Below are 22856 nucleotides of genomic sequence, written 5' to 3' on the forward strand. Positions count from 1 at the left end.
TAGTTGAGAAGTAACATGAGCGTACAAAGCCAACAGTGAGGTCTTAAGAGGCACAGATTTTACGGGTCCCCCATGAGGTGCCAGGGGGCCCTAAGGACAATATTCTGCTTTGAAAATATCTATAAAATAAAAATATTTTTGGCAAGAAATTAACAAAATACTACACGTTATTTTGTGGCAATTACAAAAGAATGTCCAGTATAATTCTCAGGGCATTCAATCAATCACAACTGGACTGTTAAACTAAACATATATACATAAATATACAGTATATATATATATATATATATATATACATACCCCGCCTTACACCCCATTGTAGCTGAGATAGGCTCCAGCACCCCCCGCGACTCCGAAAGGGATAAGCGGTAGAAAATGGATGGATGGATATATAAACATGCATATATACAGTCACGATCAAAAGTTTACATACACTTGTAAAGAACATAATGTCATGGCTGTCTTGAGTTTCCAATTATTTCTACAACTCTTATTTTTTTGTGATGTAGTGATTGGAGCACATACTTGTTGGTCACTAAAAACATTCATGAAGTTTGCTTCTTTTATGAATTTATTATGGGTCTACTGAAAATGTGAGCAAATGTGCTGGGTCAAAAGTATACATACAGCAATGTTAATATTTGCTTACATGTCCCTTGGCAAGTTTCACTGCAATAAGGCGCTTTTGGTAGCCATCCACAAGCTTCTGCTTGAATTTTTGACCACTCCTCTTCACAAAATTGGTGCAGTTCAGCTAAATGTGTTGGTTTTCTGACATAGACTTGTTTCTTCAGCATTGTCCACACGACTTTGGGAATTTCCCGACGGTAAGTGGTACGTAAATGGTTTCAATTACAGCAAATTGTCATTTATTAATACATTTTAGGCAACACAAAGTCAGGCACATGCGCACTAGCGTTGTTTGGCTTGATAATCATGGCGGAAAAGCTACACGGACTTTGCTACGGTGATTTACCCTCGGAGTAAACGGAGCCAAGCGCTTGGGTTAATGTAATTGTCCCTCGCTTCCCGCCGTGCGTTTAAGAGCGCACTGCTGTGTTTAGATGGAGACAGGTGTGGACAATATTGGAGACACTTGTCCACACACTAAAAGTATACAGCGAAGGAAAAAACTATTTGATGTTGCTTTTATTTTCTCAATACATTGTCCATCAGCTGCTGTGACTGAGAGTTAATGAGGTGAGGAAACATGCAGCAGGTGATGTGTCGTGAACGTTGTTGCAACTTGTTTATAAAGTTTTTTGTTTGTTTTTACTGGGATGTTCACTTCTCCTTTATTTAACTGCAAACTGTATCAGTGTTCAATTAACATCAATACTAGCTAAAATGTTTTGTCATCTCATTGAATTGAACGCTGGCTGTGAAGATTGTGTATTCGATGTGAGAGGTGTCACTAGTCTTTATTTTTGTTGGCCAAACTGTTGCACTGAACTACAAGGAGGCGTTGTTGGAGAAGAACAAAGCTTGTTTATTAGACTTCATCTTCATTAGCCAAACTGCTTTGAGTTTTGTATTAATATCAAAAAGTAAACGCCATGATTTAATTGTGTTTTTTTCATGTCACAAAGGTGTTATATGTTTGACATGACATATTTCTGCTCAAACTCTTAATGGATCCGTCCCGATACAGCATCCATATATACATATATATATATATATATATATATATATATATATATATATATATATATATATATATATATATATACATATGTATATATATATATATATATATACATATGTATATATATATATATATATATATATATATATATATATGTATATATATATATATATATATATATATATATATATATATATATACATATATATATATATATATATGTATATATATATATATATATATATATATATATATATATATACATATGTATATATATATATATATATATATATATATATATATATATATATATATATATACATATATATATATATATATATATATATATATATATATATATATATATATATATATATATATATATATATATATATATATATATATGCATGGATGCTTTGGAGCCCCTGCCTCGAAAGAAAATAATGTTTGTTTATAATAATGTTTATTGTTTGTATATCCTGTAATCATGTTTATTGTGTGTATGTCCTACAATAATGTTTGTGTGTATGTCCTATAATAATGTTTGTGTGTATGTTGTTCTGCCCTCACTATATGTGATGAGGTTGTACAGCTTGGCAGACAGCTAACAACCAATCCAGGACGTTCTCATAAAGTTCCAAAGCAGATGAATCCATTTAGGCTCTTTATTGTTGTTGATCTTGCTTTGTCTTGCACTGGACTTTTATTTTTTATTGTAAAAAGACTTATCTTTTCCAAGGCTTGTAAGAGCTAACACAACTTGTCTGACTCTCATTGTCTCATAAACTGGACTAACGTCGTAAACCGGAAGTGCCAAAACTAATGACGCGCAGCATTTCCCATCGCCACAAGGTGTCAGTAATAGTCCTCAATCAAGCGGGCACAACACTCCCCACCTGGTATAATGTTTTATACCACTATACAGTCTCTTTACGGAGGAGCAACACGACCTCTGATACAGGTCTAGTGTAGATTCTTGGAGTACCTTGTCGGATGATCTTGACGTCGACTTTTCTTTATTTGTTGTCATGGCTGTTGATAGATTTGACCATGAGTCCAGTGGGCCATTCATTTCTTCTCACCTGGCCGTCTTTCAGTAGTACTAGGTCTCCAACTTGCAGGTTAGGCCTTTCTGCATACCATTTTCTCCTAGGTTGTATGGTTGACAGGTATTCTTGTTTCCATCGCTTCTAGAATCTATCAGAGAGAAGTTGGACTTGCCGCCATTGTCTTGAGTGGATGTCTTTCACATTGAAGTCTCCTGGCGGTGCAGATATGATGCCTCTCTTCTGCGTATGATAAAGGGATGAACGACGCTTTGATGCTTGCTCCCGATTGTTTGAGAGGTGGCGACGAGGTGATCGAAAGGGTAACAGGGCAACCCAAGTCTTTGACTCATCTTTGTATACTTTTCTGTTCATAATGTCAAGGAATGCTTGACCATCAGGAGACAAACCTGGTTTATCATCATTCTTAGCTTTTTCAAAAACTTGGCTGCCGAGGTTGTCCATCTCCTCCAGATGTTTGGGGGGTTGCAGACCATGGCACGGATTAGGGCTGCTGAACTTTTCACTGACAGAGAACATGGACTTAGAAATGTTTCTATTAGTCCTGAAGACGTTGATGTTTGCTGGCGTATGAGCTCCTCCAAGACATACTTCCCCGACTATGACCCACCCTAGGTCAAGACGTTGTGCATAAGGTGCCTCGTCAGGTCCATTGTACTGCTCCCTTACTTTATGCACTTGGATGATATCTCTTCCGAGTAAAAGCAAAATTGCTGCATTGGGGTCAACTGCTGGTATCTTTCCTTCCAGTGGAGCTAGATGAGGATGATGCTGAATAATCTCTGGTGATGGGATCGCCGATCTGTCATCGGGCATCATGTCCCATTCTATAAGTGTGGGGAGAGGTACTGTGGTTTGCATGTCCAATGACTCTATAATGAAGTTGCATGCACGTCTTCCTGCTGTCTCCATTACTCCAGAACATGTCCTCAGTGTGTATGGTGCTGAATCTGATTTGATGCCGAAGAGATTGAAGAAATCTGTTTTAGCTAGGGATCGGTTACTTTGCTCATCCAGGACTGCAAACATTTTGACAGCCTTCTCTCTTTGGCCAGCAGGGTATGCTCTGACTAAACACATTTTGGAACAGGATTTTGGAGTCACCGAATTGCCATAGATCTCAGTACACTTTGATGTCACTGATGGGATGAGATCTTCATTATTCTCCCCGCCTTGATCTTCCTTCACTGGGGAGTTCTCTGTTGTTGGTGGTGGACCAGGGTGAAGCGCTGTTATGTGCCTAGTGCTGTCACACTCTTTACATTGCACGGCTTTTTCACAATCCTTCGCCATGTGTCTCGTAGATGCGCAACATCGATAACGGATGTGTTGCTCTTTCAGATAAGCCTTTCTTTCTTCGAGTGGTTTGTTTCGGAAGCCACGGCATTTACGTAGAGGGTGAGGCTTATTGTGGATGGGACATATTTTATCTGGGTCTTCAGATGTATTTTCTTGGAAGTTGTACTTAGCTTCAAGTACTGTCGCCACTTCAGTTTTCTTTACGGACACTGGTGTCCTGTAATTCAGTTGAAGTCGTTCTTGTCTAGCATTAGTTACGTTACCACTGGTGACACATGCAAAGCTGGGATCATTGCGGATCCTAGCTTCTTCCATAATGAAGTTCACAAAGAAGTGAAATGGTGGATAAGCCACCTTTTTGTCCCTTTTGTATGCTGAGCCTGCACTAACCCATTTTTCTTGGAGACGATATGGTAGCTTGATCAGGATGGGACTAATGCCATGAGCTGTGTCAAGATGAAGAAGACCGGGTAAGAGTTAATTTGACTTTGCTGCGTCCAACTCAAGAAGAAGGTCCCTGAACTCTCTCAGTCTTTGGTTGTCTGTGTTTGAGATATTTGGGAAGTTCTCAAGTTTTTTAAGTAAAGCATGCTCAATTATTTCAGGTGCACCGTATGACTCCTCTAGCCTCTGCCACACCATTTCGAACCCAGCTTCTGCATTATGTATGTACACAACTCTTAATCTCTTAGCTTGTTCTGCTGATTGAGGTCCAAGCCATTTAGCCAGCATATCCAATTCCTGGCGTGCACTGAGATCTAGGTCCCTTGTGGAGCCCATGAATGATGCCTTCTAGGCACAGTAATTTTGTGGTTGGTCATCAAACTTGAGAAGACCAGAGCTAACCATCTCTTTACGCATTAGGTATTTAGCCAGGTCTGATGCACCCCGATTGTCGAAGGAAGTTGCTCCTTGTGCGGAAAAGTGACGAGGCTGGGTATGGTGGAATGATTTTTGATATGAAGAATCTATCCTTTGAGTTGCATCATTCCTTGTGAAGGTGTCTTTTGATGGACTTGCAGTAATACGAAGCGGTGGAGTCCCCACGTCTCCCCGATGTGGTTGTTTGTGGTGCTGGACAGGTAGGTAATTGGGCACATGGTACTTTACATTATCCATCTCTTGTTTATTAGCCGTTGTGTTGACCTTAACATCTTCATGGTTGTCCATTGTCTGCTGGCGCGCTGAGGAAGAGGTCAGTCAGTATTGGCTGATTTCAAGAATGGAGTGAGTGTTGGCCATGAGATGCCTCTGACAGTTGCTCCACAAACTCTTTAGTGCGTTCTACTGGGCTTAGTACTGGCATATTAAATTCAAATTGGCTTCTTTGGATATGACTTTCTTCTTGAGCTGATATGTCTAAAACATGTGCTTCAGCTGCTGCTGCTTCAGCGGCTTTTGCTGATTTTAACAGGAGCAGATTAGCTTGTATTTCCGCTTGCGGTTTTAGCATTTCTGCTTCTTTTTGTGCAAAGGAAAGTTTAAAGTCCTACTGAAATGAATGTTTTTTATTTAAACGGGGATAGCAGATCCATTCTATGTGTCATACTTGATCATTTCGCGATATTGCCATATTTTTGCTGAAAGGATTTAGTAGAGAACATCGACGATAAAGGTCGCAACTTTTGCTCGCTGATAAAAAAAAGCCTTGCCTGTACCGGAAGTAGCGTGACGTCACCAGAGGTTTACAATGCAGCGAGAGAGATTCGGACCGAGAAAGCGACGATTACCCCATTAATTTGAGCGAGGATGAAAGATTTGTGGATGAGGAAAGTGAGAGTGAAGGACTACAGTGCAATGCAGGGTGTATCTTTTTTCGCTCTGACCGTAACTTAGGTACAAGGGTTCATTGGATTCCACACGTTCTCCTTTTTCTATTGTGGATCACGGATTTGTATTTTAAACCACCTCGGATACTATATCCTCTTGAAAATGAGAGTCGAGAACGCGAAATGGACATTCACAGTGACTTTTATCCCCACGACAATACATCGGTGAAACACTTTAGCTACGGAGCTAACGTGATAGCATTGGGCTTAACTGCAGATAGAAACAAAATAAATAAACCCCTGACTGGAAGGATAGACAGAAAATCAACAATACTATTAAACCATGTACATGTAAATACACGCTTAATGCTTTCCAGCTTGGCAAAGCTTAAAAATGCTGTTGCTAACGACGCCATTGAAGCTAACTTAGCAACGGGACCTCACAGAGCTATGATAAAAACATTAGCGCTCCACCTACACCAGCCAGCCCTCATCTGCACATCAACACCCGTGCTCACCTGCGTTCCAGCGATCGACGGAAGGACGAAGGACTTCACCCGATCATCCGTGCGGTCGGCGGCTAGAGTGAACTTGCTAGCGTCGGCTAGCGCGTCTGCTATCCAACAAAGTCTTCCTGGTTGTGTTGCTGTAGTCCGCCACTAATACACCGATCCCACCTACAACTTTCTTCTTTGCAGTCTCTATTGTTCATTAAACAAATTGCAAAAGATTCACCAACACAGATGTCCAGAATACTGTGGAATTATGAAATGAAAACAGAGCGGTTTTGTATTGGATTCAATGGGCTCCGAATACTTTTGTTTAACTAGTCACGTCACGCGCATACGTCATCATACATAGACGTTTTCAACCGGAAGTTTAGCAGGAAATTTAAAACTGCACTTTATAAGTTAACCCGGCCGTATTGGCATGTGTTGCAATGTTAAAATTTCATCATTGATATATAAACTATCAGACTGCGTGGTCGCTAGTAGTGGCTTTCAGTAGGCCTTTAACACGTGCACTTTCTGCTTTAGCACGTGCTTTTGCAGCAGCAACGCTCACTGACGTCATCCGACTTGAGTGAGATGAATGTGACGATCTTGAACTTCTTTCATGTTCGCTTACGTCTTCTTTTGAATGCTCCATGGTGTGCTGTTTACCACTGGATGTTGAAGAGAATGCTGCGTTATGTCTCTGTGAAGCCCGCTGGGCTTTTAGTCTTTTTACCGCTCTGCCCTCACTATATGTGATGAGGTTGTACAGCTTGGCAGACAACTAACAACCAATCCAGGACGTTCTAATAAAGTCCCAAAGCAGATGAATCCATTTAGGCTCTTTATTGTTGTTGATCTTGCTTTGTCTTGCACTGGACTTTTATTTTTTTATTGTAAAAAGACTTATCTTTTCCAAGGCTTGTAAGAGCTAACACAACTTGTCTGACTCTCATTGTCTCATAAACTGGACTAACGTCGTAAACTGGAAGTGTCCAAACTAATGTCATTAGTTTGGACACTTCCGGTTTACTATGTTAGTCCAGTTCATAAACAATGAGAAGTAGACGAGTTGTGTTAACTCCTATGTCCTATAATCATGTTTATTGTGTGTATGTCCTATAATCATGTTTATTGTGTGTATGTCCTATAATCATGTTCACCTATAAAAACACCATCGTTAAAGGCCTACTGAAAGCCACTACTACCGACCACGCAGTCTAATAGTTTATATATCAATGATGAAATCTTAACATTATAACACATGCCAATACGGCCGGGTTAACTTATAAAGTGACATTTTAAATTTGCCGCTAAACTTCCGGTTCGAAACGCCTCTGAGGATGACGTATGCGTGTGACGTAGCCCGGCGAACACGGGTATGCCTTCCACATTGAAGCCAATACGAAAAAGCTCTGTTTTCATTTCATAATTCCACAGTATTCTGGACATCTGTGTTCGTGAATCTGTTGCAATCATGTTCATTGCATTATGAAGAAGGAAGCTGAGCAAGCAAATAAGAAAGTTGTCGGTGCGAAATGGACGTATTTTTCGAACGTAGTCAGCCACAACAGTACACAGCCGGCGCTTCTTTGTTTACATTCCCGAAAGATGCAGTCAAGATGGAAGAACTCGGATTACAGAGACTCTAACCAGGAGGACTTTTGACTTCGATACACAGACGCCTGTAGAGAACTGGGACAACACAGACTCTTACCAGGATTACTTTGATTTGGATGACAAAGACGCAGACGTGCTACTGTGAGTATGCAGCTTTGGCTTCTAAACATTTGATCGCTTGACCGTATGTGCGCAACTTTTTTTTGCGTATGTACGTAACTTTTTAAAAATATATAAGCTTTATGAACCTTGGGTTAGGTGAACGGTCTTTTGGGCTGAGTGATTGTGTGTGTTGATCAGGTGTTTGAATTGTATTGGCGTGTTCTATTGAGCTAGGAGCTAGCATAGGAGCTAGCATAACACGTACCGTACCGTACGTGCGCGTCACGTACGTAACTTTTTAAAAATATATAAGCTTTATGAACCTTGGGTTAGGTGAACGGTCTTTTGGGCTGAGTGATTGTGTGTGTTGATCAGGTGTTTGAATTGTATTGGCGTGTTCTATGGAGCTAGGAGCTAGCAGAGGAGCTAGGAGCTAGCATAACAAACACGCAGGTGTTTTTATGCAGGATTAATTTGTGGCATATTAAATATAAGCCTGGTTGTGTTGTGGCTAATAGAGTATATATATGTCTTGTGTTTATTTACTGTTGTAGTCATTCCCAGCTGAATATCAGGTCACCCCCGGCTCTCACAGCATCTTCCCTATCTGAATAGCTTCAACTCCCCACTAGTCCTTCACTTGCACTTTACTCATCCACAAATCTTTCATTCTCGCTCAAATTAATGGGGAAATTGTCGCTTTCTCGGTCCGAATCTCTCTCACTTCATGCGGCCATCATTGTAAACAATAGGGAACTTTGCGTATATGTTCAACTGACTACGTCACGCTACTTCCGGTAGGGGCAAGCCTTTTTTTTATCAGATACCAAAAGTTGCAATCTTTATCGTCGTTGTTCTATACTAAATCCTTTCAGCAAAAATATGGCAATATCGCGAAATGATCAATTATGACACATAGAATAGATCTGCTATCCCCGTTTAAATAAAAAAAATTCATTTCAGTAGGCCTTTAAAGGTCAGTTATTTTCATGTTGCTGCTGACATTTAAACGTGTCCTCTTAAACCAGCGCACTTTATTTCAATGTTGTTGTTTTTTAAATTGGAGATTTAATTGGACTTTTCTTATATTAGTTTCAAGGCTTTTAATTTTTTTCTTGTCTCAAAACCCCTCTTAGGTTGGGATCCTATAATACAAAACCTACTTTTCTTTCTTGTTGGTACCTGTTTTTGTGTATTTGGATTCAGGAATGATCTTTTATTTTTTAGAATGCTTTTTGATCCGAAACGATACAGTTAGTTGAAAATTCAGTACATAAAAATTCAGTTAAAAAAAATGCAGCGCTGAAAAATGTGCTGCTTCAAAAAGCAAGACTCACTTCCGTTAATAGACTAAAACCATGGAGCCTGTCTCAGAAGCAGCCAATGAGGTGTCAGGTTTAAAGTCACGTGACTCGGGTCTTGCAAAACAGCACAAAAAAGGCAATTAACTTTGCTACCTGGGGATAATACAACATAATTAACATTTAAATGCTGCCTGCTGGATGTTTTCAAACTATAGAAATGATTCCAATGGTTAAAATCTGCACTTTTGAGTGACATACGAGTTAGTAGGTGTCATGACATGCAGTTCAAGTGACTGTGGTACACAATGTGACCAGCAGATGGTGCTGGATAATGATGTTCAAGTAAACGTAAGGAAGAAGACACAAGCGCTGTTTCAACCCTCTGCGCATCCACTCGGCGCAGACGTGATCCCGTGTACAAATATCGCGACATGCTAATTTAGCCGCTATCAAAACAACTAGCCCGTCACTGCTGATTTCATTTCAACAATTAAAAATAGGAACTTGATAGTAAATAAAGCCACGTTTCCACTGCTGGATGCTGTGTTCAATCGTGTCCATGATGTTTTAACGTTTAGGGGACGTGCTGTCATGAAATAAATAAAACATATTCCGGTGGTGGTGGTCAATGTCACTACTCCATAGGTACCGGAAGACTACGTCACTTCCTGGACTTACAATTGTTTTTATAAAGGTGCTTTTGAAACGTCACATTCTGTGATATTTGAATATTGTATTAATGTTTTGTATAAAAACTAGCTTACATAGGAGTAAAAGGGAACAAAATATAAACATGAACATTGATTGAGACTTTTATTAGTAGGTTGCACAGTGAAGTACATATTCCGTACAATTGACCACTAAATGGTAACACCCGAATAAGTTTTTCCACTTGTTTAAGTCGGGGTCCACTTAAATTGATTCATGATACAGATATATACTATCATATATACTATCATCATAATACAGTCATCACACAAGATAATCACATTGAATTATTTACATTATTTACAATCAGGAGTGTGGAGGGGGGGTGGGGTGGGGGGGTGGGGATATGGACATCAAGTAGTGGACATAGAGAGAGAGAGAGAGATCAGAAGGCATAAGAAAAAGAATCTGCATTTGATTGTTTACATTTGATTATTAGCAATCCGGGGAGGGTGTTAGTTTAGGGTTGTAGCTGCCTGGAGGTGAACTTTTATAGCGGTTTTGAAGGAGGATAGAGATGCCCTTTCTTTTATACCTGTTGGGAGTGCATTCCACATTGATGTGGCATAGAAAGAGAATGAGTTAAGACCTTTGTAAGTTCGGAATCTGGGTTTAACGTGGTTAGTGGAGCACCCCCTGGTGTTGTGGTTATGGCGGTCATTTACGTTAAGGAAGTAGTTTGACATGTACTTCGGTATCAGGGAGGTGTAGCGGATTTTATAGACTAGGCTCAGTGCAAGTTGTTTAACTCTGTCCTCCACCTTGAGCCAGCCCACTTTAGAGAAGTGGGTAGGAGTGAGGTGGGATCTGGGGTGGAGGTCTAGAAGTAACCTGACTAGCTTGTTCTGAGATGTTTGGAGTTTAGATTTCAGGGTTTTGGAGGTGCTAGGGTACCAGGAGGTGCATGCGTAATCGAAAAAGGGTTGAACGAGAGTTCCCGCCAGAATCCTCAAGGTGCTTTTGTTGACCAGAGAGGAAATTCTGTAGAGAAATCTCGTTCGTTGGTTAACCTTTTTGATTACCTTGGTTGCCATTTTATCACAGGAAAGGTTAGCCTCTAGAATGGAACCTAGGTAGGTGACCTCATCTTTCCTGGTGATGACACTGTCACCTACTTTTATGGTGAAGTGATTGACTCTCTTAAGTTTGATGTGGGACCCAAACAGGATGGATTCTGTTTTACCCAAGTGGATGGATAGCTTGTTGTCAGCGAGCCAGGTGCAAGTTCTACAGAGCTCAGCACTGAGGATTTTCTCCACCTGTGACTTGTCCTTGCCGGATACCAGCAGGGCAGAGTCATCCGCAAACAAAAACAATTCACAGTCACATGCCGATGACATGTCGTTTATGTATATTAGGAACAGTAAAGGTCCCAATATACTGCCTTGGGGGACTCCACAGCTCACCGAGAGGGGGGGGGACACGGTGCCGTTCACCTCTACCACCTGCTCCCTCCCCTCCAAGTAAGACTGCATCCAGCTCCAAGAGGTTTTGTTAAATCCGATTGCTCTGAGCTTATCCAACAGTATAGCGTGGTTAACGGTGTCAAAGGCCTTCTGAAGGTCCAGCATGACCATGCCGCAGTATTTTCCCGCGTCCACCTCATGTTTGATGTGGTCGGTCAGATAGAGAAGGCATGTGTCAGTGGAGTGGTTAGTTCTGAAGCCGGATTGGAATTTGTACATGAGTTTATTAGTGGCAAGGTAACTATCGACCTGTTCATAAACTATTTTCTCCATTACTTTCGAAATGGAGCTGAGAATAGAAACAGGTCGGTAGTTGCCAGGTTCCAATTTGCTTCCTTTTTTAAAGAGGGGAGTTACTCTTGCTATCTTAAAATCTTTTGGTACTTGGCCTTGTGTAATTGATAGGTTTATTATGTGCGTGATGATCGGGGCAATGATGGAGGCAGAGTCCCTGAGGAATCTGGAGGGAATATTATCAAGGCCGGTGGCCTTGTTAGGGTGGAGCGCGCTCAATTTTTTAAACACCTCATCAGCTGTGACCATTTCTAATTTGAAATCATTGTTGGATACTCCTAGCTTTCTGTAGAAGGCTTTAATGTGTTCTACACCAAAGCGACCAGAGTGGTGGGACAGCTTGTTGACAAGAGTTGCAGCTATGCTGGTGAAAAAGGCGTTAAGTCTGCTAGCTACCTCCATTTTGTCTGTAATGAGGGAGTCACCCTCCTTGATGCTGATGTTGGTGAGTCTTGTTTTAAGTTTCTGGCTGCAACCAGGAAGCTGGTTGTTGAGAATTTTCCAGAGCTCACGTGGCTTATTCGTGTTTTCCTCTATTTTGTCGTTAATGTAATTTTTTTTTAAGGATTTAGTCAGGTTGGTTGACTTATTTCTTAATTTATTGCATTGCTTTTTGAGAGTTGAAAGGAGTAATTTGAGGTTGATATTATTGGGTTGTTTATCTACTTCTGTTTTACATTTTTGGTATTCAGAGTATTTCCTGTCTCTGTCTTTTATGGCAGCTAATAGGTCCGGATTCATCCATGGTTCCGAGCGGGCTTTGATCCTGACTGTTTTCACGGGAGCCATGTCATTTAGTATCTTTAGGAACGCCGTTTTGAAGCGATCCCAAGCGACATCGACCAGGTTGCTCGCGAGCACAGGGGACCAGTCCCACTCATCTAATTTTAAATTGAAATTGTCATTGGAGTATTTTTTGAGGGATCTGGATTGGGCTGTTATGTGGCCATTGGCTTTAGGTTTAGCTATTTTACGGGAGTATGCAAGGGGTGGATGTAAAAAATCAGGGAGTATTATGGCCACAATTTCAATCACTTTCACTCTTCTGTCATTGCAATGAATGACGTAAGGGGGCGCCACTGACTCACATCATGTTATTTATTTTTTAAATGTTGATTTTTTTTTTTTTAACAATCTACTTACTTATTTTTAAATGATCAGTATGTCATCTTTTATGTGACATTGTTATTCAAGTAAAGATGACAAAAAAGAAAACTATGGTAGTGACAACATGCACGAACATAACTGACGTAAAACAAGTAAAAAGGAAGTGACGTTGTCTTTGTGCACGCGTGCATTGATCAAGTCTTCCTGAACCGATCGTGCAGGGATTCTAAAACTGTGGTACGTGTACCACTAGTGGTACGCAGGCATCACCTAGTGGTACGCCAAATATCATTTCATTATTTAAGTACAGTGTTTTATTTTCCTACATGCAAACACAGTGTTACTGTTCAAACTGTGTGTAATGTTACAGTAACTAAAAATATTAAATATGCTTGTTAAATAACATTGGTATGGTATGGTATGGTATAACGTGTCTTCCTTGTTTTTAATGAATAATTAAGGCCTACTATGCTACTGTATTTTAATGCTGTTCATGATGGTGGTACTTGGAAATCCAAGTATTTTCTGAGGTGGTACTTGGTGAAAAAAGTTTGACGTAGTGACATTGTAAACTACATTGGCAGACACCATTTTGTTATACCCATTTCGGCCGCTTGTACCCGTGATCTTGTCCTTTCGGTCATAACCCAAAGCTCATGACCATAGGTGAGGATGGAAACGAAGATCGACCGGTAAATTGAGATCTTTGCCTTCTTCACCACAACGGATCGATACAGCGTCCGCATTACTGAAGATGCCGCACCGATCCACCTGTTGATCTCACGATCCACTCTTCTCTCATTCGTGAACAAGACTCTTAAGTACTTAAACTCCTCCAAATGGGGCAAGATCTCCTCCCCAACTTGGAGATGGCACTTCACCCTTTCCCGGGCGAGAACCATGGACTCGAACTTGGAGGTACTTATTCTCATCCCAGTCGCTTCACACTCGGCTGCGAACCGATCCAGTGAGAGCTGAAGATCCTGGCCAGATGAAGCCATCAGGACCACATCATCTGCAGAAAGCAGAGACCTAATCCTGCAGCCACCAAACCAGATCCCCTCAACGCCTTGACTGCGCCTAGAACTTCTGTCCATAAAAGTTATGAACAGAATCGGTGACAAAGGGCAGTTTTGGCAGAGTCCAACCCTCACTAGATACAGGTCCAACTTACTGTCGGCAATGTGGACCAACCTCTGACACTGAATGAAATCTTAACATTGCAACACATGCCAATACGGCCGGGTTAACTTATAAAGTGCAATTTTAAATTTCCCGCTAAACTTCCCGTTGAAAAAGTCTTTGTATGATGACGTATGCGAGTGACGTCACTAGTTAAACGGAAGTATTCGGAGCCCATTGAATACAACACAAAACAGCTCTGTTTTCATCTCATAATTCCACAGTATTCTGGACATCTGTGTTGGTGAATCTTTTGCAATTTGTTTAATGAACAATGGAGACTGCAAAGAAGAAAGTTGTAGGTGGGATCGGTGTATTAGCGGCGGACTACAGCAACACAACCAGGAGGACTTTGTTGGATAGCAGACGCGCTAGCCGGCGACCTCACCTTGACTTCCTACGTCTCCGGGCCGCCGACCGCATCGTCGATCGCTGGAACGCAGGTGAGCACGGGTGTTGATGAGCAGATGAGGGCTGGTTGGCGTAGGTGGAGCGCTAATGTTTTTATCATAGCTCTGTGAGGTCCCGTTGCTAAGTTACCTTCAATGGCGTCGTTAGCAACAGCATTGTTAAGCTTCGCCAAGCTGGGAATTATTAACCGTGTAGTTACATGTCCATGGTTTAATAGTATTGTTGATCTTCTGTCTATCCTTCCAGTCAGGGGTTTATTTATTTTGTTTCTATCTGCATTTGAGCCCGATGCTATCACGTTAGCTCAGTAGCTAAAGAGCTTCACCGATGTATTGTCGTGGAGATAAAAGTCACTGTGAATGTTCATTTCGCATTCTCGACTCTCATTTTCAAGAGGATATAGTATCCGAGGTGGTTTAAAATACAAATCTGTGATCCACAATAGAAAAATGAGAAAGTGTGGAATCCAATGAGCCAGCTTGTACCTAAGTTACGGTCAGAGCGAAAAAAGATACATCCTGCACTGCACTCTAGTCCTTCACTCTCACTTTCCTCATCCACGAATCTTTCATCCTCGCTCAAATTAATGGTGTTCTCGTCGAAAACCGGAGATTTGAGAGATTATGCACAAAATCATTTTACAGAGGAGATCAAGCTTATTTTATTCCTTCATATTACTTACATTTCTTCCACAAAACTCACATTTGTATGCACATCTGTATAATGGATGATAATGAACTAAAGCTGCTAAAATTGTTAATTACTAGATGACAAAATGTTCTACAGTCAGACATTCGGTTGGTTGTAATTTCAAGTATAGTATCTGCTGGAATAGGAAATCACATGTTCTGTAGGACTGTGTAAGGCAAGCCAACAGCCAGTTCATACAAATAGTGGTCCATCTTTGTGGATAGATAATAAATCATGAGCATACAACACTATAAAACACGTGTGGCAGATAAAAAGAGCGAAAATAAGTGCATTTAAAAACAATACTTTTTCATTATTTTTATATATACCTGATTAAAAGTCAAATACGGCTGATATATCTGAAATATCATTTGTTGCCATGTTTTTTGTGTGGGCACCATGAAAACATACATTTAGAATGAATCGTTCATGACTTGCCCATCACTATGACTCTTTGGCTCCGCCCCTAAGTGACGCATGCGTAGAGGATGCGCTTTGCCGCAAAGTCCTCCTTTACTCCACACACGCTTCTAAGCCTCGGCACATCTCCTCACATCGCTACTAACTACACTTTATTCATCCTCCGTGTCAGGATAAACTCCACTCGTCTCAGTCAACTTTGGAGATTATTAGGCCCGCTTATCTTGCTAGTTGTTTTAGCGCGCTAGTTAGCTTAGCGTGCTAGTTAGCTTAGCTTGTTAGCTGCTAACAAAGAGACGCGGATTTGATCAACACATCGCTTAGTTAAGATCAAGTGTGAGTGTAAAGTGTTGTGATTGTGTGAAAATGTGCGAAAGAACGATAGCAGAGTACAAAGAGGAACTTTCTCGAACAAAAGAAGAGAACAAAAGACGACGTCAACTACTGGAGGCTGTTTTCAAGAAAGCTCAAGTTGTGTTACACAGAACAGGTTTGTTTACTTCTTACTCTGTCGTCTCTAATGGCAGTCTTGACATCTCCAGTGATGGTGCTGTCTTCCACACTTCAGTGGCAGGATCATTGACACAGATGGTGAAGTTTCAGTGCTCAGCAGAGATGTAACAGTTTAGAGGTGTTTAAGCACCTGGAGGACCTCCTCTGCCGCCCTCACATCATCATCAGACAGGGTGATGATGTTTTTGACATTTGTCTTCAGGGTCTTGTAGGTCTATGCAGAGTATATAGCTGCCTGCTGCTCCAACATATCATAAGTGAATATTTTGCAATTTGTTTAATGAACAATGGAGATTACAAAGAAGAAAGTTGTAGGTGGGATCTGTGTATTAGCGGCTGGCTGTAGCAACACAACAAGAAGGACTTACTTGGATAGCAGACGCGCTAGCCGATGCTAGCCGCCAACCACATATGTGTTGGGGTGAAGTCCTTCGTCGCGCCGTCGATCGCTGGAACGCAGGTGAGCACGGGTGTTGATGATCAGATGAGGGCTGGCTGGCGTAGGTAGATAGCTAATGTTTTCATCATAGCTCTGTGAGGTCCGGTTGCTAAGTTGCTAAGTTAGCCTTAGCGTCGTTAGCAACAGCATTGTTAAGCCTTACCAGGCTGAGAATTATTAACCGTGTAGTTACATGTACAAGGTATAATAGTATTGTTGATCTTCTGTCTATCCTTCCAGTCAGGGATTTATTTATTTTGTTTCTATCTGCATTTGAGACAGATGCTATCACGTTAGCTCATGCTAAAGAGCTTCGTCGATGTATTGTCGTGGAGATAAAAGTCACTGTGAATGTCCATTTCGCATTCTTGACTCTCATTTTCAAGAGGATATAGTATCCGAGGTGGTTTGAAATACAAATCCGTGATCCACAATAGAAAAAGGAGAGAGTGTGGAATCCAATGAGCCAGCTTGTACCTAAGTTACGGTCAGAGCGAAAAAAGATATGTATTTCACTGCAATCTAGTCCGTCACTCTAACGTTCCTCATCCACAAATCTTTCATCCTTGCTCAAATTAATGGGGTAATTGTCGCTTTCTCGGTCCGAATAGCTCTAGCTGTGTTGAAAACAATAGGAAAATATGAGGAAGTGAACAACTGACAACGTCACGCTACTTCCGGTAGGGGCAAGGTTTTTTTTTAATCAGAGACCAAAAGTTGCAAATTTTATCGACGTTGTTCTATACTAAATCCTTTCAGCAAAAATATGGCAATATCGCAAAATGATCAAGTATGACACATAACATGGATCTGCTATCCCCGTTTAAATTTAAAAAATTCATTTCAGTAGGCCTTTAAAAGCCTACTGAAAGCCACTACTACCGACCACGCAGTCTGATAGTTTATATATCAATGATGAAATCTTAACATTATAACAAATGCCAATACGGCCAGGTTAACTTATAAAGTGACATTCTAAATTTGCCGCTAAACTTCCGGTTCGAAACGCCTCTGAGGATGACGTATGCGCGTGACGTAGACCGGCGAACACGGGTATGCCTTCCACATTGAAGCCAATACGAAAAAGCTCTGTTTTCATTTCATAATTCCACAGTATTCTGGACATCTGTGTTCGTGAATCTGTTGCAATCATGTTCATTGCATTATGGAGAAGGAAGCTGAGCAAGCAAAGAAGAAAGTTGTCGGTGCGAAATGGACGTATTTTTCGAACGTAGTCAACAACAACAGTACACAGCCGGCGCTTCTTTGTTTACATTCCCGAAAGATGCAGTCAAGATGGAAGAACTCGGATAACAGAGACTCTAACCAGGAGGACTTTTGACTTCGATACACAGACGCCTGTAGAGAACTGGGACAACACAGACTTTCACCTGCCAGCGTCCTATGTTTTATATTTCACTTATCTTTATTTGAACCCCGGGGTTTTTACACAATGTGAACTTGGGAAGATACACACTTTTAAAAAAAACAGTCTGCAGCGATCTACCGCACAAAAACATGTTTTTTTGACATGCACCTCCGTTTGTCACTTTCTCTCAGCTTTTCTTCAACTTGCTTTTTCCCATACAACTACATCCTCGATGCATCTCTTCCTCACACTTGCAACACCATGTTTCTGTGTCTATTCTCCTCCAAAACTTCTCATACTTGCCTCTCTCTGTCCGCTGTGTCCACACTTCTCACAATCTGTCCAACTATGTTCTTCTTTATCTCGTCCATTATCTTCCTGTCCCCACTCTGGGACAAAAACACTCCATCACGCGTCCCAAACTCTTCACACTCACGCTCAAAATCACCATCCATTTTTACTCTTTTTCTCTTTTAACACGTAAATCCATCAACAAATCAGTGTTATAAAATTCAACAAGATCAACAACAATCCAAAACCATATAATGTCATACATCTCTCTCTTATTTACATCAGTTTTCGAGGGCCACAAACCTCCTCGACGTATACTGAAACGTTGCACCGAGATGAACACGTCTGTCAATCTCACTAGTCTACGGGGCGGCAAGGCCCTAGATGTCACTTACAACTTTATTCACTTCTTCACACTAATGACGTGACTCTCGACCTTAAGACAAATTAGCCCACTACCTATTTACAATTTGTGTTTCCAGGACAATGCCCGAAACACGAGTGAGTCACCCCTCACTCGGAGCCCGTCGCGGCGGACGTCTCTGTGGCACTAATTTTCTTTTTCTTTTCGTATGACCTTAAAGGCCTACTGAAATGAATTTTTTTTATTTAAACGGGGATAGCAGATCTATTCTATGTGTCATACTTGATCATTTCGCGATATTGCCATATTTTTGCTGAAAGGATTTAGTATAGAACAACGACGATAAAGATTGCAACTTTTGGTATCTGATAAAAAAAAGGCTTGCACCTACCGGAAGTAGCGTGACGTAGTCAGTTGAACATATACGCAAAGTTCCCTATTGTTTACAATGATGGCTGCATGAAGTGAGAGAGATTCGGACCGAGAAAGCGACAATTTCCCCATTAATTTGAGCGAGGATGAAAGATTTGTGGATGAGTAAAGTGCAAGTGAAGGACTAGTGGGGAGTTGAAGCTATTCAGATAGGGAAGATGCTGTGAGAGCCGGGGGTGACCTGATATTCAGCTGGGAATGACTACAACAGTAAATAAACACAAGACATATATATACTCTATTAGCCACAACACAACCAGGCTTATATTTAATATGCCACAAATTAATCCTGCATAAAAACACATACGTGTTTGTTATGCTAGCTCCTAGCTCCTCTGCTAGCTCCTAGCTCCATAGAACACGGCAATACAATTCAAACACCTGATCAACACACACAATCACTCAGCCCAAAAGACCGTTCACCTAACCCAAGGTTCATAAAGCTTATATATTTTAAAAAAGTTACGTACATACGCAAAAAAAAGTTGCGCACATACGGTCAAGCGATCAAATGTTTAGAAGCCAAAGCTGCATACTCACAGTAGCACGTCTGCGTCTTTGTCATCCAAATCAAAGTAATCCTGGTAAGAGTCTGTGTTGTCCCAGTTCTCTACAGGCGTCTGTGTATCCAAGTCAAATGTCCTCCTGGTTAGAGTCTCTGTTATCCGAGTTCTTCCATCTTGACTGCATCTTTCGGGAATGTAAACAAAGAAGCGCCGGCTGTGTACGTGTTGCTGCTGACTTCCCTCGCAAAATAGACGCTTCGCACCGACAACTTTCTTCTTTGCTTGCTCAGCTTCTTTCTCCATAATGCAATGAACATAATTGCAACAGATTCACGAACACAGATGTCCAGAATACTGTGGAATTATGAAATGAAAACAGAGCTTTTTCGTATTGGCTTCAATGTGGAAGGCATACCCATGTTCCCCGGGCTACGTCACGCGCATACGTCATCCTCAGAGGCGTTTCGAACCGGAAGTTTAGCGGCAAATTTAAAATGTCACTTTATAAGTTAACCCGGCCGTATTGGCATGTGTTATAATGTTAAGATTTCATCATTGATATATAAACTATCAGACTGCGTGGTCGGTAGTAGTGGCTTTCAGTAGGCCTTTAACACTGTTCCAAAAACATTGAAAATCACCAACACTTATTTCTCACCCTATCATGTCTGTGTAAGCCATTTGGGATCAGACAAACTTTGTTTTTCTTTTCCTGTGAATAATGTTGTAAAGATTTCAATACAGTTCATACAATAACTAGTTGTTCCTAAGTGCATGTAAACGTACTGAATGCATTGTGTGACTGAGCAGAGATGGATGTTATTAAAACATGATTGTCTTGTTGTCTTGCAGACGTCTGTGAAGAACATCTTCACCCTGAGCAACAGAAGTGGAGCTTCAGGATGCGGACGGAGGAGCCACAGCCCTCTCACATTAAGAAGGAAGAGGAATACCCACTGATCCCCCATTTTAAAAAGGAAGAGGAGGACCCACTGACACCCCATTTTAAAAAGGAAGAAGAGGACCCACCGACACCCCATTTTAAAGAGGAAGTGGTAGATCCACTGAGCCCTCACATTAAGGAGGAAGAGGTGGATCCACTGACACCCAATTTTAAAGAGGAAGAGGAGGACCCACTGACACCCAATTTTAAAGAGGAAGAAGAGGACCCACTGACACCCCATTTTAAAGAGGAAGTGGTGGATCCACAAGGCCCTCACATTAAAGAGGAAGAGGAGGAACACAGCATCAGTCAGCAGGGAGAGCATCTTGAAGGACTGGAGGAGGTTGATGTCACCAAGATGCCAGTGACTGGTGTCCCTGTGAAGAGTGAAGGTGATGAGGTCAAAGGTGAAAGTGAGGAGAAGAGAGAGGCGGAGCCTCCAAGCAGCAGCTCAACTCAACACATGACAACAGAAGCTGATGGAGACCACTGTGGAGGATCACAAGCAGACAAGCTCTTAGCTCCACTATCAGATAGTGAGGACACAACGTCACACTCTCCTGACACTGATGATGAACACTCTAAAGATGATAAGACATGTCACACTGACAACACACACTTCACATGTTCTCACTGTGACAAAACTTTTAAATACCCTAGTCACCTGAAATTACACATGAGAATACACACTGGAGAAAAACCTTTTTCCTGCTCAGAATGTGGTAAAAGTTTTGCAATAAATAAAATTTTTAAATTCCACATGAGAACACACACTGGAGAAAAACCTTTTTCATGTTCAATCTGCGGTAAAGATTTTACCCAAAGGACCCATTTCAAAACACACATGAGAATACACACTGGAGAAAAACCTTTTTCATGTTCAATCTGCGGTAAAGATTTTACTCAAAGGACCCATTTCAAAACACACATGAGAATACACACTGGAGAAAAACCTTTTTCATGTTCAATCTGCGGTAAAGATTTTACTCAAAAGCCCCATTTCCAAAAACACATGAGAATACACACTGGTGAAAATCCTTTTTCATGTTCAATCTGCGGTAAAGATTTTACTCGAAGGGACCATTTAAAAAAACACACGAGAACACACACTGGTGAAAAACCTTTTATATGTTCAGTATGTGATAAAAGTTATATAGAAAGACATCAATTAAAAGTACACATGAGAACGCACTCTGGTGAAAAACCATACTCCTGTTCAAGCTGCAACAAAAGCTTCCGTTACCTAAACACTCTTACAGCACACATGAGAACACACACAGGAGAGAAAGTGTTGAGTTGCAGTGTGTGTGGTGAAAGATTCTCTTCTAAGTACCAGTGTAAGAAACACAAGTGTGCTGGTGAGAACAACAGCAGCAAATGAAGATGCAGGATTTGAAATAAACTGTCAACACTTTAACTTTGACCTTCTAACAACATCAGCACATAGAACATGTGTGACATCATTGTTGTGTGTGTAACACTATCTTGTTATTATGCTTATAACATTTATAGATTAGACACTTCAGATTAGTGCTTTTATTTCAGTCAAGTACATGAGTTAATATACACATTTGTGTACTTTAAAATGAGCAGAACAATTTGACTGAAAAGGTGAGAATAAACAGTACATAAAATGTGTTACAGTAGACCTTTTATGTGTAGATATTCATAATTCACTTTCATACTTAATCATACGTGTTTTTGTATAGGTTTTTCGAAATAATGAAGGGTTACATATTTTATGTTCTAATTCTAGATGATTCCATAGATGAACTCCTTTATATGATATACATATTTGTTTTGCATGTGTTCATACCTTTGCTTTTGAGTACACATAAATCCCTCTTAGTTCATATTTACTGGTTCACATCTGAAACATCTTCTGGACCACTTCTGGAAGCATATTATTATTACTTTATACATCATTTGAACAGTTGTCTTTTATACAATTTTAAAAATGTGTGACTTTATGAATCATTTGTTGGGTCTCTATAATCCATTCTATTAATTGTCTTTATTACTCTCTTGTGTAATATGAATATTGTTGTGTGATTGTTTTATATGTATGTCCCCAGACCTTTATGCAATAAACAATGTATGCTTCAACTAAAGTTGGGTACAATAAATGTAGTTAATATTTGTGGGTATGTATTTTATTCTATTTATTATCGCAGTACATGTTTTAAATGTTTTCTTTTATATGACTTACATGTAGTTTTCAGCTTACTTCATCATCTAGACTAACTCAGCCTGGAGGATGTGTGTAATGTTGAGATGTATTGGAGATGACTTGGTTTGTTTGGATGTTGTCAACCTGTCAATTGTTCTATTTAAACATGTTGTCAGATCTCGCGAGAGAAACAAGCAACCAGCTCTATTACTTCTTCTTCTTACTGGCAGTTTGCAGCCATGACTTGAAAG

The 22856-nt window shown here is 40.6% G+C and overlaps 2 protein-coding genes across 2 annotated transcripts in view; one reads left to right on the top strand and one right to left on the bottom strand.

Annotated features, from left to right (window-relative positions):
* The window catches only part of LOC133640880 (zinc finger protein 658B-like), a 119598-nt gene that overhangs the window by 34055 nt on the left and 62687 nt on the right, over positions 1-22856 (bottom strand). The window lies entirely within an intron of this gene.
* Positions 15652-22555, top strand: LOC133640641 (oocyte zinc finger protein XlCOF22-like). The gene is made up of 2 exons (XM_062034176.1): positions 15652-16068; positions 20345-22555. Exons 1-2 carry the CDS (start codon positions 15945-15947, stop codon positions 21814-21816), a joined length of 1596 nt encoding a protein of 531 aa, XP_061890160.1. The 5' UTR covers positions 15652-15944; the 3' UTR covers positions 21817-22555.

This window comes from Entelurus aequoreus, linkage group LG23 (genome assembly GCF_033978785.1).
Source record: "Entelurus aequoreus isolate RoL-2023_Sb linkage group LG23, RoL_Eaeq_v1.1, whole genome shotgun sequence".
NCBI lineage: Eukaryota > Metazoa > Chordata > Actinopteri > Syngnathiformes > Syngnathidae > Entelurus > Entelurus aequoreus.